Here is an 18,289-nt window from a genome sequence, read left to right as displayed (position 1 = left end):
GACATCCCTGGTTCACAAGTTGCATGTGATCATGGATAATCCTTCATGCAAATCTTATTTCACCATTCTCATAAACAATGTATCACAGTTAACTACTTATCTGTGTGCTTTCATGCTCATTCTGGGAGGAGTTAACAGGAGGGGAACTTGGGCCCATTGGTTCTTGATTCCGTCTTCTGGATTCAACTTATTTTATGCAGTGCAGAACTCGGAGTAGACCTTACCCTTCACCGGAAGAGGCCACCTTAGGGTTGACAAGTAGACAGGTGGATTGAACATGGCTTCCTCTAGGCTCTGAGATTACTTCTCTCACTCCATCTGCCTTTTCTGGCTTCACACACCTGACTAAACCAGTCTTGACTTTTCTCAGAGAGCATGTCACTTCCCCAAGCCAGAACCCTTGCTTCGCAGCCATGAAGACAAAGAGATGACAGAGTCACTGATGAGCCCCTGCCTGGGGAGGTCTGGGGTCAGAGAGGGAGCTGCCTGGAACCGAGGCTTAGCAGCATGGATTACAGAACCTGTACAGATTCCAAAAATGTGACCTCTTCCCTTTCAATTTTTGGGAAATAACCCACCTGTGGAAGGGATGGATCTTGCAAACTTTGGTCCATTTCCACATCCTCCTTAACTTACTGAACGTGGAAAATTGAGTAGTTCACATTTCACTGTGGTAGACAGCATAACCTACAAATTCAGACAGTAGGATCTGAACATGCTTGGTAACTTGTCATTTGTAGAATTAGCCAACGTGTTAGTGTTGTGGTGCGAAGTAAATTGTTCAAAGTTGTCTCTCTGGGCTCAGTTATCTTACTCATAAAGATGATCACAAAGTAATTTGTCGGCTCAAAAAGATTTCATTCTTCAGTGAAATTTATATTCTGATGGAAGTGATACCTCCGACGAGCCCATTTAAAAGGGTCTATTTCTCCAGCCTTGAATAAATACCCCATCTCTTTCTCTGTCCTTCACCCATTTACATCATTCATTGCTGAGAATAAATTTCATTCCTTTCATTAGTTTTTTCTCCAAATACTTTATATAAGAAATCTCTGTTCTGATATTCTTCCAGAGCACTTTGCTGCTTCTAGCATGGCATTTTTAAAAATATAAGGTTTGTTAGGTTTGGCTATTTACATAAATGCTCCTTGAGGATAGGAAAGAACCGTCCTATTCTCTGTATCCCTTCAGAACCTAAGACAACTTTATAATTAAGAGCTGCTCAATGCATACCTAATGGAATGTTGAGGAACATCTTTAAGCCCTCACTCATATTTGAAAGGAGAAGAAACTGTGTTTTCTGCCTTTCCTTCAATTAGGGAACAGGGTAATGAAATTTAATAGCAAGATTAAGGAATAAGTCTCAAGAGAAATGTGCTTCCTCGATAACCTTTATCAATATTAAAAGTGAGTCAGGGGAGGTAATTAGATGAACAAATGTACTGAAACAGACGCTTTAGGGAAAACATTAACTGGGAAACTGGAAAGCAAAGAGACTCCACAGAAAGAACATTCTTAGAATACTGAAAGGGAGAACATTTAAAATGTCATCAGGGATGGAAAAGAAAATAAACTGCACAAGTTGGAAATAATGTCAGTGGTAGAGAAAATGAATTCTTACATTTGGGAGCCATTTTTCAATTCACAACATGTTTTTTATATAAATTAGCTGGATTGAAACACATAACAAGCCTATTAGACACGGCAGTTTGGGGCTCTGAGCAAAGAGAAGAAAAGATGAGCAGGTGTGTGCTCTTGTGAAGCTGTAATTATGAGAATCTTGAAGTGGGTTTTTGTGCACATATTAACCAAAATGGCGACATTTACAAACACGGTGATAATGGAAAATTTAGAAACTAAGTGCTTCCTGAATATGGACCGGATGGGGTAAATCGATTTTCTCACTCCTATTCTTATTGAATAAAACATTTTAGTTCTTAATTGTATTTTCCAGATAATTTATATCTTACCACTCTCCAGAATGGGTTTAAGATAATGCACGAAATAAGTACACAATAACTATATGAAAATTTAAGAAAACAAATGACTACATTAGAAAAAAAAAATACTGAATTGGAAAAGGTAAAATAAAACCAGGAGACAGAGTGGTCAGCACATGTCTGCTTGCCCTAAGGTCCGCAGTCAATGGCACACAGAATTCTAAGACTCAGCGGTATCTATAATGAGACCATCAATTTTTCTATAGAAACCTAGGTATTTCTAGCACAGAGACGAGACAAAAATGCCTCCCAAGACTGCTTACTGAGAGGATGTTAGTGTGATGCCAGGGATATATCCTCATGGTAAAGGAAAACAACAGGTTTCATATGATTCTTACTTCTCAGACGAACCACAGCAGACTTCATAGGGCTAACTCAGTTCATAGATTGCAGACCTAGGCTGGGGGGGACCTTGCTTATTTTAAGGGTAAAACTGAAAATATCTAGAAGAATGAAGCTTTACCTTCTGGTAGTTGACAGAAGCGAGTATCTCCTTGAGTGTTAAGAAGCAAAGAGGTAAGATGTTATACTCCAAGTTACCTAAAGTGGAGTTCCTCTTGGTTGCTCGGTTGAGTGGAGAAGGATATGTTTTACTAAGTTACCTGTGTTGAGAATAGAAACGATATTCTCTTTTGAAAATAAAGGGACCTAACCAGGGAAGATTCCCATATGGAAGGCCACAGCCAAAGGGAAAGTCTCACGATAGTCCTCAAAATCTGCTTGGGATTCTTATAGACCTACCAAGTAATAGGCTATCAAGTCTTCAAAATTATATGCCACGGAGTGTGACCATGACAATGTTATACTGGGAGATGTTTTAAGTGGGAGTTTTTGCTGTCTTGGACAAACAAACAAACAAACAAATGAACAAAACCCAGAAATCTCAGCAAGGTCTTGAATAAATTATATTATACTATATTATATTATATTCTCAATAAATATTACCTTATTAACGAGGAGAACACTTAAAGGAATCTTAACAAGTTTAAGTTATCAGCTAAAGAACTCTCCCATAGAAACTTGGGTAAAATAAACTAAACACAAGTAGACTTGTTGACTAATATTATTGGATTAGCCAGAAGTCAGATTAATAAATATTTGAACTAATGTTAGAGACCTGTTCTGACTTCTCTATCTGTATTCTACAACCATTACTTCCCTTTCACACCATCACTGATTGTGGTCTCCCTGGTAAATTAATTATTCAGTCAAGGTCTAGTAACTAAATCAAGAGAGATTTCTCACTCCTGGAATACAGCCATTGTCTCCAGTGCTATGTAGACAACCTCACAGAAACTTCTATCATCTGTCCTCTCACGTTTCAGCCTCTCCCAGTCATACTACGTGGAGGAAACTGGTCAACCACACTTCGGGGGTTTCAGCATCTGAAACAACTATAATGCACAAAGCGCCACGTTTCTTCCCTTCAAGAGGGAAGAAAACACACTGACTCCCTATTGCCAGGGATCTTGCACTTTTTGTCCCCCCTATATCCCCTGGGCCAGGCACAAGGCCTGGCACAGCTTAGCTTTTATAAATGTCTGCTAAATGCACACATGGAACAAATGAACACTTGAGGGCCCAGTGGGCGTCCGTCACTTTGCGGGCCACTTACATAACGTCATCCTCACATTCATCCCATACACATGAGCAGGGTTATCCTCATTTAATGAAAACCGATACGCTGAAGTGCTAAGTGACCTGCCCAGAGTAAATAATAGAGCCAGGATTCAAATCCAGGTTAGCCAAACCCCAAATCCTTAGCCACCACTCCTTTTTCTTAATTAATACCTTGAGGCGGTGCAGTCCCCAAGATCACAGGTATCCCTTGTGGGGGTGGGGGTGGGTGGAGACTGGTTCCGAGACCAGTATTATTGGGAAGCATGTCCATTATGTGCAGTTCTCGGTGGGTATTAGTATCAAAGGATCCGGAAAGACCTCAGGTACAGGAAAACCCTGATAATTTTAAACCTAACAATTTGTCTCCCTAACTGATCCTGCTTGCGAACTCATTAAGGGCTCTCTGTCCCCATCTTTCGCAGACAGCAGTGCTGCCCAGAGCAGTGGAGGAAAGGCCACGCCACATCACGCTGCCTTCCAAGGCTGCCACTCCAGCATGCCATTAAGAGACGCGGGCAAGGACGGGTGACGCCGCTTTGGAAAGATGTCATTATTTCCAGTTTCCTTATTCATAATCAGAAAAGTGAAGGTCTTCAGCAAAAGAACCTGTAAGATCCCTTCTAACTTTAAAATTCCCTACTGCCCAACGGCTTCTTGATAAAGCTGCTCAGGTGGATTTGTAGAGACAAGAGAGTTGTCAATTTACAAATCAGCCATGTTTTATGTTTTTTGGTCTGTTGTTGTTGTTGTTGTTGTTTTGAGAGAGAGAGTGCTTGAGAGCAGTTTGTACATGGGGAGGGGCAGAGGGAAAGAGAGAATCCCAAGCCAACTTTATCCCTAGTGTTGAGCCCAAGGTGGGACTCGATGCCACCACCCTGAGATCATGACCTGAGCAGAAATCAAGAGCGGGTGCTTAACCAACTGAGCCTCTCAGGTTCCCCTGCTTTACATATATTTAAATCAGTTTTTGGAACCCAGAAGCTATTCTCCACAGAGACAACGGCAGTCGTGATTGCTAAATCAATCCATCATGTCAATCAATAACGTGATTATCAAATCAATCAATAACCCAGGTGACTACTATAGCAAAATATTAGAAAATTATACTCAAATATCAGCACTTACATAAAAGGGAACAACAGTAAAATCCATCCTAACTACTGGTACTGAAGAAAATGCAGTTTTAATTTTATGAAGAGATACCTGAGAAAGTTTCTGGAGGGGTCATATAAATATTTTCAAAAGTGTTAGAAGGTGACTGTGCTAGATTAAGATGCCTACTTATACTTTAAGATGGATGGCTTCCCTTTTCCTTGATAAAATAATAGCATCACCCCTACACTTATTGCTCATCACCAGGAGATCCAAGTGGAAACAGAAAAAAGAACTTGGAAATGTAGAGAACCAGATCCTCCGGGAAGGAGAGGGGATGGTAGAGATGTTGTGAGAAACTGTTCTCTAAGCAAGTCCATGACAGATAACTATTAAATAGGATAAACAGGGAGTGGAGAGAGCGCACATTCAGGAAAAGTATGCTTATGGTTGTTGGGATATTCAAGATATCTACAAACTGATCCTGTAATTCAGGAAATACTATGGGGCTCCTGGGTGGCTCAGAGGGTTAAGCCTCTGCCTTTGGCTCAGGTCATGATCCCAGGGTCCTGGGATCAAGCCCCACATCTGGCTCTCTGCTTAGTGGGGAGCCTGCTTCCCCCTCTCTCTCTGCCTGCCTCTCTGCCTACTTGTGCTCTCTCTCTCTGTCAAATAAATAAATAAAATCTTAAAAAAAAAAAAAGGAAAGGAAATACTAGAAGATACCTTAAATATAACTATATACCACTTCTCTGTAATTTCAAACCTATACTATTTTGCAAGCAAAGAGAGCCTATTCAAATTATTTAACACATATTTAACTGAATATCTGCTAATACATGCCTTTGCTAAGTTCTTTGAATAATTTAAGAAAATGAACACCAGATCGTTTCTGCCTCTTCTTTGTTTACATTTCCATTATTTTGCTTATTTGAAACCTCAGACACAGTGGTTTCTGGAACCAGCCTGCCGGTCTAAGTAAGAATTCAAGTTTGTAGTCAAGTTCTGGAGGTTAAATCCTCATGCTGCCATGGACCTCTCTCCTTAGCTTATCCATCTGTAAAATGGGGAGAATGATTACACTTCCTATCTCTTGCAATTGGGTGAGACTGAACTAAGTTCACGCATCAACAGTGCTTAGAAAAATGCCCGGCACATAGTGTGTACTCAAAAAAACCAGCTATTATTATACTTGCTTATAAAATTCATATCAAAAATACCTATAAATTTTTCTCTGTATATTGTTAAGTAAAAAAGTAAGGGACAAAACAGTATGTATTCTGGGGCACCTGGGTGGCTCAGTGGGTTAAAGCCTCTGCCTTCAGCTCAGGTCATGATCTCAGGGTCCTGGAATCGAGCCCCACATCGGGCTCTCTGCTTGGCAGAGAGCCTGCTTCCCCCTCTCTGTCTCTGCCTGCCTCTCTGCCTACTTGTGATCTCTCTCTGTGTCACATAAATAAAGAAAATCTTAAAAAAAAAAAAAAAGAAAAAAAAAAACAAATAGTATGTATTCTATTCTCTTTAAGGAAAAAGAAAAATAACAAACTATACATACTTGAATGTGGGAAAAAAAAAAAAGTATCCGGGGCAAGTGCTTTGTATATGTTTATATAAGGAACATGTATCCCTGGAAAATATACAAGGAACTCAGCTGAAAAAAACTGGCTACAAAAGATTAAGGGAATTTTATTCTTCTCTGTAAATCCTCCTATACTTTTATAATTTTGTCCCATTTTCATATGTTCTTTAGTAAACTGTAAAAATTCACTAAACTTAAATTTTTGGCTATCAAACTGGGACTAAAAATGATAGCCATCAATCTTTACTTATAAATTAATCCAAATAAATCACGGAGATGAAAGGTACAGCACAGGGAATATAGTCAATGGTATTTTGATAGTGGTGTATGGTGACAGATGGTAGCTACAGTTGTGGGGAGCACAGAGAAATGTACAGACCCGTCGATTTACTATGTTGTATTCCCAAAACTCATATAACATTGTGTATTAACAATATTTCAATAAAAATACATAAATAAAATTACACCATCCCCAGAAAATAAATGAACGTCAACCAAAAAGTCAACCCAAATGAAAGTCAACCCAAAACTTATCTACTAAACAAATCAATCCAAATTAAATGAGGCACAAGTAACTTTGTATGTTCTTTTCTCAACCATCTCCAAAGAAAAAAAATTTATCAGTAAATGCTGATGTCCTCCAACTTAAACAAGGAAACTTACTACATTGATCTGTGTTGATCCCACAGGATGCTTAATGCTTTACAGAAACAACAAATCAATTAGCTACCAAAGAAGATAAAGTAATAAACGGGAAGAACAGTAAATGCATTTAACTAGCTCAATGATATATGCTTTCTTATTTGGGGTATTTATACACAAATCATATGTTAAGTATAAATAGAAGAGAGAATGACATATTTGAATCCACGCATACTAAAACTGACTACAAACTGAAAAAATTAGTCAAACCAGTAATGAGGCACAAAATGGGAAAATTCTAAAACACTGAATTTTTCACTTTTTGGAAACACAATCCAAAACTCAAAGATAAGGCAACCTACTTTTATGACTTTCCTCACAATATAAAATAAAAAATGAACTTTAGTTTCAAGATTTTTATAATCTCATTAGGGTTAACACTGTGTTTCCTCTGGGGTGAGGAAAAAAAAGCAAGCAAGCAAGCAAGAAAGCAAATGCCATCAAGACAAACAAACCCAACAACCCCAAACAAACATCTGTTTTGTTTTCTCACATCGTAATAGCCTGACTATTTTAGACACAAATATTTGTTTTGCCGACAAATGTTTCCAGAATGTTAGTTAAAACTGTTTCAGTGAAAGAGTTTATTTTTGAGCTGAACAAATTGCAAACTTTTCCAAAGTCCACAAGGCATCAGCGAAAAAGAGCAAGTATGGCCTAAAGATTTTCAGAACTGCTCACTCGGCAAAACGGAGCTATCGAGACCCATGCTGTTGCAAACCTCAGGATCATTTCTGCAGTGGACAGATGTAGGCGTGTTCAGTTATATAGACGTGGCCCGAATTTCTTGCATTTATAAGGCAGACGGCCGGCAGTTTAGTTTTTCATCCTGTCACACTGAATTCCTGTGAGAGCTCAGAGTTCCCCTGCAACTTTGCACAAGAATGTTCCCGGTTTTCAGGCGCTTTGCTCTACTTTCGTGTGCCTTGGCAAGGATCAAAGAAGCAGAGGGAACAAATGGTTTCCCATGCATATTGAATTCCCTCTTATACTGATTTTTCCTCTGTCACTTGAAATTCAATATTGGCAAGATTCCCGTACATCACCTTAACCAGTAAATCGTCTGCATGTAGTCAGAGCATGAAAAGGTAGATTTCAACCGTCTACCTTTTTGGTAAGAATTCAAATGAATAAATCCTTTGAAAACCTGACTTTTCTATACCATGCATACCAAAACTCATTCCTAATGAACAAATAACTAGTTTTATTTTGCATTCGCCTAAAATATTTTATTTCCCATTTATTTACTCTTTCTCTCTGATGGCTTTGTAGTATTTCAGTAAGACAATGTTATAGGTGATTAGTCCTTCCACAAAAATTTGGCCTCAAAATTCTCAATTAACTCAATAATATTTATAGTTTATTGAGCATGTAAGAGCTATGTACCTGATTTTCCCCATCTGTAAAATGGGGACAAATAGTACTACACCTCATGGTTATAAGATTACTTGTAATGGCAAGTTCTAAAAACATCAATTACATTTGTACTATGTATTATTATTAAGATAGCTGTCGTAATTATTATGAAATGTTCTAAGATTTTTGACAAAAAATGTGTTCAAGCCAAATTGTTTAAGCAAAGTAAATGAATTATAAATAAGTTCATATTTTGATCATATAAGGAGAAATCATACAATAAAAATATTTTTAAAGAATAGCTTAAGTACTTTTCTAAGAAAGTCAAGTTAGAAAACTCCTTCATGACCATTATTCTCAAATGGTAGCTAAATAGTTTTTATCACCTTTTTGAAAAAAATGTACTTGGTTACTTTGCTAATAATATGCCTTAAAATTTTTAGGGTTTAATATAAGAAAATAGCATTCATCACATGTCAGTGGCTAAGAGATGATACTATGTGAACTCAGATACTATCAAAAAAGAAAAACGTCCTAAAATGCCTTTTTCTTTTTTCTTACCTCTATATGTTTTTGAACATAAAAGAAAACCATTTGCTTTGTAAAGAATTGTTTCAAAAGAGAAATTTAAAAGAAATTTAAAATGAAACCCATCATTTAAAATTTAATGTAACCATGGGTTTAACTGTGATACTGTCTTACAAGACTTAGAATTGAATAAAAAAAGAAAAAGAGTTGATTCTGATAAAAATTTTCTCTTATAGATAATGGAATTTGAATTTGCCATGAAATACTCTTCTTCTCAGAAACTAAATACATTTCTAACAACAGAAAGCCATTTAATTGGAAAGATATGAAAAACTGGACAGCTGTCACAAATAATACATACTGTACTGATATCAAGTTTCTAATATTTTTCTCCAATAAAAAGTTTATAAATATATACCTCTTCAAAAGAGAGGAGTTTGATGATAATGGAAATAAAAATATTTTGACCTAAATAAAAATAAATAGAAATATTAAATTTTGTGGGATATAACAAAAACAATACTTAGAGGGAACTTGATAGCACTTACTGCATGTATTAGCAGGGAAGGAAGATTTAAAACCAATAATCTAAGCTTCAAGCTTTAGGAAACTAGAAAAAGAAGACCAAGTTAAATCAAAATAAAGAAGAAACAATAAAAATCAGAGAAGTCAATGAAATTGAAAATAGGAAAATGATAAAGAAAAATCAATGAGATGGAAAGTTGGCTCCTGAAAAGATCAATAAAATTGATAAATCTCCAGCTAGGCTAACCAAGGCAAAAAAAAAAAAAAAAAAAGGCGGCACAAATCATTAATATCAGAAGTGAAAAGGCCATCACTAGCAATCCCTTAGACATTAAATGGATAATAAAAGAGCATTATGAATAACTCTATGCCCACCAATTATAATGGTAAGAACCATTCCTTGAAAGACAATCTACTCACACAGAAAGAAATAGATAATCTGAATAGTTTTATATCTATTAAAGAAATTTAATCAATAATTAACCTTTCAAAACAGAAAGCACTAGGCCTAGATGGGTTCACTGGTGAATTCTACCAAATATTTAGGAAATAAATGATACTAATTTTTTTACAATCTGTCCCAGAATATAGAAGCAGAAAAAAAAACTTCCTAACTTAGTCTATGAGGTCACTATTACCCTAATACCAACACCGGACAAAGACATTATAAGAAATGAAAACCCCAGGCCAATATATCTCATGAACATAGATGCAAAGATTCTTAAAATATTAGCAAAACCGAATCCAACAATGTATAAAAGATTTATACACCATGACCAAGTGGGATTTATTCCAGGTAAGAAAAGTTGGTTCCACATTTGAAAATCAAATAATGTAATTCATCATATCAACAGGCTAAGAAAGACAAATCATATGATCATATCAACAGTGCAGAAAAAGCACTGGACAGAATCCAACACATATTCATGATACAAACTCTCAGCAAACTAGGGGCAGAGGAAAATGTCCTCAAGCTGATGAAAAAATAACCACAAAGAACATGTAGCTAAAAACACACTTAATGGTGAGAAACCAGATGTTTTCTCACTAAGATCATGGGAACAAGACAAGGATGTCTCCTCACCACTCCTATTCAACACTGTATTGGAAGTCCTGGCTGATGCAATAAGATAAGAAAAGAAAAACAAATGATATTCAGAATAGGAAGAAAAGTATAAATCTGTCTTCATTCAAAAATGACATAAGTGTTTATGTAAAAAGAGAAATACCAAAGAATCAACATGAAAAACTTCTGGAACTAATAAGTGATCATAGTGAAGTTTCAGGATACAATATACAAAAGTCAATTGCTTTCCTAGATACCTGCAGTGAGCAATTGGAATTTGAATGAAAAACATTATATAATTTAATTAGCACCAAAAAAGAAAGATAAATCTAAAAATATGTATAAAATCTATATGAGGAAAACTATAGGACTCTGATGAAAAAGTAAATTTATGCAGAGATATTCCATGTACATGGATAGGAAGATGCAATATTGTCAAGATACAATATTTTCAGTTCTTTCCAACTTGATCTATAGATTCAACGCAATTCTAAACCAAATCTAAGTAAGTTAGTTGGTGGATACTGACAGGCTGACTCTAAAGTTTATGTGGAAAGGCAAAAGACCCAGAATAGCCAACACAATATTGAAGAACACAGTTAGAAGTGTGATACTCCCCATCTAAAAGACTTATTCAAAGTTACAATAATCAAGATAATGTGGTAATAGGAAAAGAACAGACAAATAGATCAATGAAAGAGAACAGAGAGCCCAGAAATAGACCCACACAAAGTTTGCCAACTGATCTTTGACCAAGAAGTAATAAAGCAAATGGAGCAAAAGATAGGCTTTTCGACAAATGGTGCTACAAACACTGGGCAACCACATGCAAAAATAAATAAGTAAAAAGGAATCTAGAAACTGACCTCTACTTTTCACAAAAATTAACTCAAAAAGGATCAGAGACCTAAACTGAAATAGCAAAACTATGAAACATTTAGATTACATAGGAAAAAAACTAGGTGACCTTGGGCGAGGCAACGAGTTTCCAAATAGAAAACCAAAAGCATATTCCATGAAAGAGAAAAACGCCTAAAATGGACTTGTTTCAAATTAAAAGCTTAAGCTCTTTGAAAGATACTGTTAAGAAATTAAAAAGACAAGCCACAGAATAGGAGAAAGAACTTAACTGATAAAGGACTTCTATCCAAAACATAACAGGAACTCTTGAAACTCAATAATAAGAAAACAAGCTCATTAAAAAGTGGGTACAAGGGGCGCCTGGGTGGCTCAGTGGGTTGAGCCGCTGCCTTTGGCTCAGGTCATGATCTCAGGGTCCTGGGATCGAGTCCTGCATCGGGCTCTCTGCTCAGGAGGGAGCCTGCTTCCTCCTCTCTCTCTGCCTGCCTCTCTGCCTACTTGTGACCTCTCTCTGTCAAATAAATAAAATCTTAAAAAAAAAAAAAAAAAAAGTGGGTACAAGATTTGAACAGGCACCTTACCAAAGAAGATATACAGAGCAAACAAGCATACGAAAACATACACAACATAATATTTCATTAAGGGAATGCAAATTAAAACTAGATACTGCCTCATACCTATTAGAATGGCCAAAATCTGAAATACTGATGACACCAAATGCTGACAAGGTTGTGAACAACAGGATTCTCATTCTTTGCTTATTGGTTCACAAAATGGTGTACACTTTGGAGGACAATTTGACAATTCCTTATAAAACTAAGCATATTCTTATAATACAATTCAGTGATCACGCAGCTATTTACCAACCACCCAAGTGATTTAAAAACTTAAGTCTATACAAAGAAAAAGTTGAGCATAAATATTTATAGTAGCTTTATTTATAATTGCCAAAATTAGAAGCAACCAAGATGACTTTCAGTGAGGCAGGGGGAGGCTAGCATTGCTAGTTGAAGGGTAGGTGTGATTTTCTTGAGCCCAATAAGTAAATTACAATGCTGCTAAATAACCAGATAAACCTCACCGTATTTCTCAAGGTAGGTGAATACTCACATATTTCCACCAGAAGATGTAAATTTTATTTTATTAAGATAGTCAAAACAACAATGAGTTTGTTGACTAACAAACTCATTTTTTAAAATAAAGATTTATTTAGGTATTTGAAAGAGAACATGTGAGACAGCCGGGGTGGCGGGGTGTGGTGGGGGAGACAAAGGGAGAAGGAGAATCTCAAGCAGACTCCCCATTGAGCATGGAGCCTGATGCAGGGCTGAATCCCATGACCCTGAGATCGTGACCTGAACCAAAATCAAGAGTCAGATACTTAACTGACTGAGCCACCTGGGTGCCCCAAAATCATTTTTAAAAATGAATGCAAAGGATTTAAATGGCCAAGAGTAGATCTTAAAAGTTCTCATTACAAGGGAAAAAATCTGCAACTACATATGCTAGTGGATGTTAACTGGACTTTCTGCAGTGAACATTTCACAATATGTACAAATATCATATTATGTTGACACCTGAAACAAATCTAATGTTAAATACCAATTATATCTCAATAAAAAAAAGTTGCTGTTTTTAGGTTTTAAAATGAATTGAAATTTTAAGATTAAACTTTCATGTTCAAGTTATATTATTTTGAATGTATTACATATATCTACCCAAAGGAGACTATAGTTTTCAATATTTAATTATAAACACATTAAAATAAATTTTGAACTTAAGATTCATGAGGAGATACATGTTTCTAAGGGATACTGCTTAAAACCATAGACTTAAAAGCTAGCTATACTTCATAACTTTAAAAATGCATAACACCAAATAATCAGTCCTTATATGTATGGCCTGAAAAATCCTTGCAAGATTATCTTTATATATTCATTACGACCTAACAATTCCATGAACAATACAAGGACAGATATTATAAAGTATGGGAGGAAGCCACATATATACACTGTGCATTCATTCTGTACTGTATAATTCCTTGAAACTGAAAGGCAGAACCCTGGCCATACAGAAGACCAGATCATACCTAGAGTCTAATTTTCCAATGTACAAAATAATGACCTTAAATATAATGGGCTATTAAAAGAAAAACATCTGAAGTTATTTCAACAAAATAGACATGATTTTAAACTTTTTTTATTTCTATCATAAGACAAAAACATTAGGTTATATGTTATAAATCATTGATTCCTTCTAATTCTTCAATGATTTTATGGATTCTATCATTCAAAACTTCCTTTTTATCAAAGACCAGTCTACAATCTTACATAATCAGTAAGAAAGGAAAATTAACTCCAAAAGACTTAGGCAGAATCCACAGTCATACTGTAAGTGTAAATAAACAAATGAACCAAAATCTCTAAAATCAGACTAACTCTTCCTTGAATTTCTCAAGTAATCTACATTTCTTTTTAATGTGGAAACTCCCTGAACCTTCTACTTCATAAGGAAGGGTGATCCATACATTTATTTTAGTGGGAAGTGGTAAAAAAAAGAAACTTGAAAAATATTATTTTCTCCCCAGTTCAATTCATTCTTATGCTGTAGCCATACACTGAAATTGAAATGAGTACCTGAAACACTAAGCATTGATTCAAATATAATCTAAAATAAATAATTTAATATTAAAAATCATACAGACATTTTGAGGGGCACCTGGGTGGCTCAGTTAAGCATCTGCCTTCGGCTCAGGTCATGATCCCAGCGTCGTGGGACTGAGTCCCACATCGGGCTCCCTGCTCAGCAGGAAACCTGCTTCTCCCTCTCCCACTCCCCCCGCTTGTATTCCCTTTCTCGCTATGTCTGTCAACTAAATAAATAAAGTCTTTTAAAAAAATCTTATAGACATTTGGAAAATCATACTTTTGCATTGTTTCCTACGTGACATGGCTTTGTGCCTAGCCCTCCCCACTCCTTCACTTGGTACACCTTTTTTTTTTTTTTTTAAAGATTTTATTTATTTATTTGAGAGAGAGAGACAGTGAGAGAGAGCACGAGCGAGGAGAAGGTCAGAGAGCGAAGCAGACTCCCCATGGAGCTGGGAGCCCGATGCGGGACTCGATCCAGGGACTCCAGGATCACGCCCTGAGCCGAAGGCAGTCGTCCAACCAACTGAGCCACCCAGGCGTACACCTTTGATAAATAAAATTCACTTAAAATAATGGCACGTTTCAGACACAAACTTTTCTGATATGACTAAATTGGTATTTTTCAGAAAGAGCTAATCAACCTTAATTTTTAAAAAAACATGATTAAGTTTTCACTACTTTGTTTTGTACTGTACTCTTCCCAATCAAAATGTCATGATGAGTTAAGTAAAATTACTCTGCGGTCTTTTCTCATTCCGTTATTCCACAAATCCTGAAGAGTTTCTCCACTTGTTCACATAGCTATTCTAATTCAAAGCTCCTGTTAGTCCTCAAGAAGTTGGGATGACCCAGATGGCTCATACGAATACATGAGATCTCCCTGAGATTGGGACAAACCATTATCTTTCCTCATGATGCTATATGAAATTAATGGAAGTGGAGAGGAAAACTCTGGAACAGTTTCTATAATAAATCCAATTTTTGACAGCAATTATATAGATGTTAAATCTAAAGGACTTGTATACTAGATTCTGTGAATACTGTATTTATTCATGTGAACGGAGTAAAAAATATACCAAGCTACTTTTTCAAAAATAAAGGGAAACAGATTACGATAATCAAAGATTAGAATGTTTGGAATCGAGCTGTGCAGAAATAGTATTTATAGTTCACTGGAATACAAGTTTAAGAATGATGTAACTTCCTGCTGTAGAACAAAATAGTGTTCGTCTACATTTAAGAAAAAATGTGAAACACTAAAACCCGAAAGGAGATTTTTTTTTCCTTATGGGGGACATCTGGTAATATTTGCAAGACAAACCTATAGTCAAGATTGAAATTAACACCTGTTCCATAAAGTTCGTTTTCATGATTTAAAATAACCAACTAGAATTAAAACACTATGATCGCATTGTGATAGAAGTGTATTTCAGAGGAAGACCATTTTACCCTGGCTTATAGCAAAGAGCAGGCTTTGGCTCTAAAAATAAAAGGCAAAGGGAAGCAACCTCTGCAATTGTTTGAGGATAATAGCTCACTTCATACTCCATGAAAGGAGAGACTATATTTTTAATAGGACAAAGGTGAGACGTAAAAGAGAAAACATAAGAAATACAGGTAAAGACCAACTCAGGAAATTAAGCCAACGATATTAAGAGTTTCAGAGAAAAAAACTAAAGGAGGGAAAGAAATGTCAAAAACTTGGTAGGAAAATTTCCAGAGATGGAGAGATTTTCACTGGAAAGGGCCTATCGAGGTTTGTGCAGAAGTATGAAAATTCTCATGCCCAGTTATGAAATTCAGAGTAGGACTTGAGTGGGAAGGGTGAGCCAGAGGAATCATGATTTTCCATTATTAACTCTGATTTTTTTTTAATTTTGGAGAAACATTAAATAATGATAATAAACATTGAATTTGAGGTAATATTTATTTTCATATTCAATACATGGGCAAATATTTATAATTATAGTTAATAATTATAGCTCAATATTTCTAATTATGTATCCAAAACACCGTCTCTCTTGAAAATTGAGTATATTTACAACTAACTAAAATCTCAGTTTCAAGGGCTTTTGAAGTTACGTAATTTCTACTGAAATTTTTCAGCAAATAAAAATAAATAAAGTTAATGCCACAATCCTGATGTTGGACTTACATGTAGGCTGTGCCAAAACTTGCCAAAACTGTGAAACCACTGCATGAATATAGGACTGTCGAAAAATGCATTTAAACCACCAGAAATCTAGCCTGCAGGATTAATAAAGTGCACATAGTTACCTGCTGCAGGATCTGTAACCGCTTGGCTGGTGATGCCAGATGGTGGCTCCTGAAGCTGGTAAGTGGCATTTGTGGACGGTGTGGTCGGGCTGGTGTTGCTGCTCGTCATATAATGGGCTGGATACGGGGAGCTATTATAATACTGTGCGTACTGACCCTGGCCGAAGCTCGGATAAGATGGGTAGTCCTACCAAATCAAACCACACAAGAGTAATCCATCAGAGGATGTTGCTGCTTATCACCCCCTTTTTGAAGTATAACTATGTTTGTGTTTCTGGGTCTTCTCTGAATTCACAAAGGGGCACGCAAGTACACGCAGACGAAGTGCCCAGACTTGCCAACAAATTTGATGTAAGATCAGATACACTCTCCCTATGCCTTCTAGTCCATGATGCATGACCAGGTAAAATGAAATGAATCCAAAAACCAAACGCTCACCATGGAAGACTCTTAAAGTGATTTTTAAAAGAAAAAAAAATATGCATTTTAAAAGGCTTAAAATGTCACTCACAGTAGAATATAAACAGATCTTTCTTTATATAGGAAAATCATCTCGCATTTTAAAAAAATTTTCTCAAGTTAAACTGGCTTTTAAAATTACCTGCTGTGAGCTGTTAAATCCAGAGGAATTTGTGAGTGAATTATTTCCTGTATATAATCCTGATGATGTTGTAAAACTGCTACCTGAAACAAATGAAAAGAAATATGGTTGAAAAAATATGCAAGAATAATGTACCTGTAAGAAATCATTATTTAGATAACACAGAGTTGAAATTCATTGCAAATGTATTTGGTTTCTCTTCAAAACCAGAATCCACTGCCATGACAAAAACGGTGTTTTCTTAAAATCGTTGACAATTTTAGTTCCACCATATTGCAAAACATTAAAGAGTAGAGAGATCTAAATTTCTGAGGACACGAGTAACTCATATAAAATTATAGGCAAAAATATACATTTGTGCAAAAAAATTGACACTGGGCTTTCCATTCTGGTTTGTGAAACACACCAGGGTTTTTTCATGGCTTTACATTAAATATGCTTAATGAAAAATGATGGAACCTGATCAAAGGATCTTTAAAGTTCTTGCAGGCTCAAAAACTACAACTACTTTCAAATACTTTCAGACCTGCACTTGTCACTATAATGGCTTACTGAAAAAGATGATTATTTCATTACACAGAAGAATAAATGGCAGCCCTTTAAGTATTTGATAAGACAAGGACCAAAAAGGGACACGATCAATGTTTTATGTATTACATGTGCTCTCTAGGTAAATTCTATTTGCTGAATGTCTACATGTGTTCAACAATAAACAGTAGTCAACTGGGCAGGATATAAACATAAAAGCAAATCTCCGTTCCCTCTCTTGTTTTATTTATTTATTGTTAAACTACTCAAAGCAACATTTTCATTTCATTTTATTTTTGAGAGAGAGTGTGTGCATGTGAGTGGCAGGGAGAGGGAGAAGAAGAATCTTAAGCAGGCTCCATGCCCAATGCTGAACTTGAGGCGGGGCTCGATTCCAGGATCCTGAGATTTTAAACCGACGGTGAAATCAAGAGTCCGACGCTTAGCCAACTGAGCCATCCTGGTGCCCCAATAATATGCTATTTCTGATGATCATATTAGCAAAGATTTTGAAAATATGAGGGATTGGTAAATGTGTAAACCAAGGCATTCATATGCTACAAAGTGGGAATTTACGTACAACCTTTCTGGCTGGTCTCTTTGGTCAGTGATCAATAACAGCCAGCAATTTTATTGCCCGACATTTGCTGTGAGAAAAGAATGCATGGATTTATACAAAGAGATCATTAGCAAAGATGTTCTTCAGTGCTGTTTTTAATAACATAGGAAGCATTCCCAAATCCTTAACACAGTTATTCAGGAAAGGGAATATTATGAAGACATTGAAATGGTATCATAATGATGTTTAATTACATGGAAAATTTTTTCATATTATTTTGCTAGAGTAAAAATGAAAACAAGGAAAATGTTTTGATGATTTCATCTGGAATATTTTTGAAACCA

The 18,289-nt window shown here is 36.0% G+C and overlaps 1 protein-coding gene across 1 annotated transcript in view; it reads right to left on the bottom strand.

The window, feature by feature from the left end:
- The window catches only part of EYA1 (EYA transcriptional coactivator and phosphatase 1), a 174,894-nt gene that overhangs the window by 94,329 nt on the left and 62,276 nt on the right, over positions 1–18,289 (bottom strand). Inside the window, exons 8-9 of the mRNA XM_044245466.1 lie at positions 16,859–16,941; positions 16,258–16,444 (exon numbers count right to left, since the gene is read on the bottom strand). Of these exons, the coding sequence (XP_044101401.1) occupies positions 16,258–16,444; positions 16,859–16,941 (270 nt within the window). The remainder of the gene's footprint in view (positions 1–16,257; positions 16,445–16,858; positions 16,942–18,289) is intronic.

Source organism: Neovison vison, chromosome 4 (assembly GCF_020171115.1).
Source record: "Neovison vison isolate M4711 chromosome 4, ASM_NN_V1, whole genome shotgun sequence".
NCBI lineage: Eukaryota > Metazoa > Chordata > Mammalia > Carnivora > Mustelidae > Neogale > Neogale vison.
This window is presented reverse-complemented; position numbering and strand designations above follow the sequence as displayed.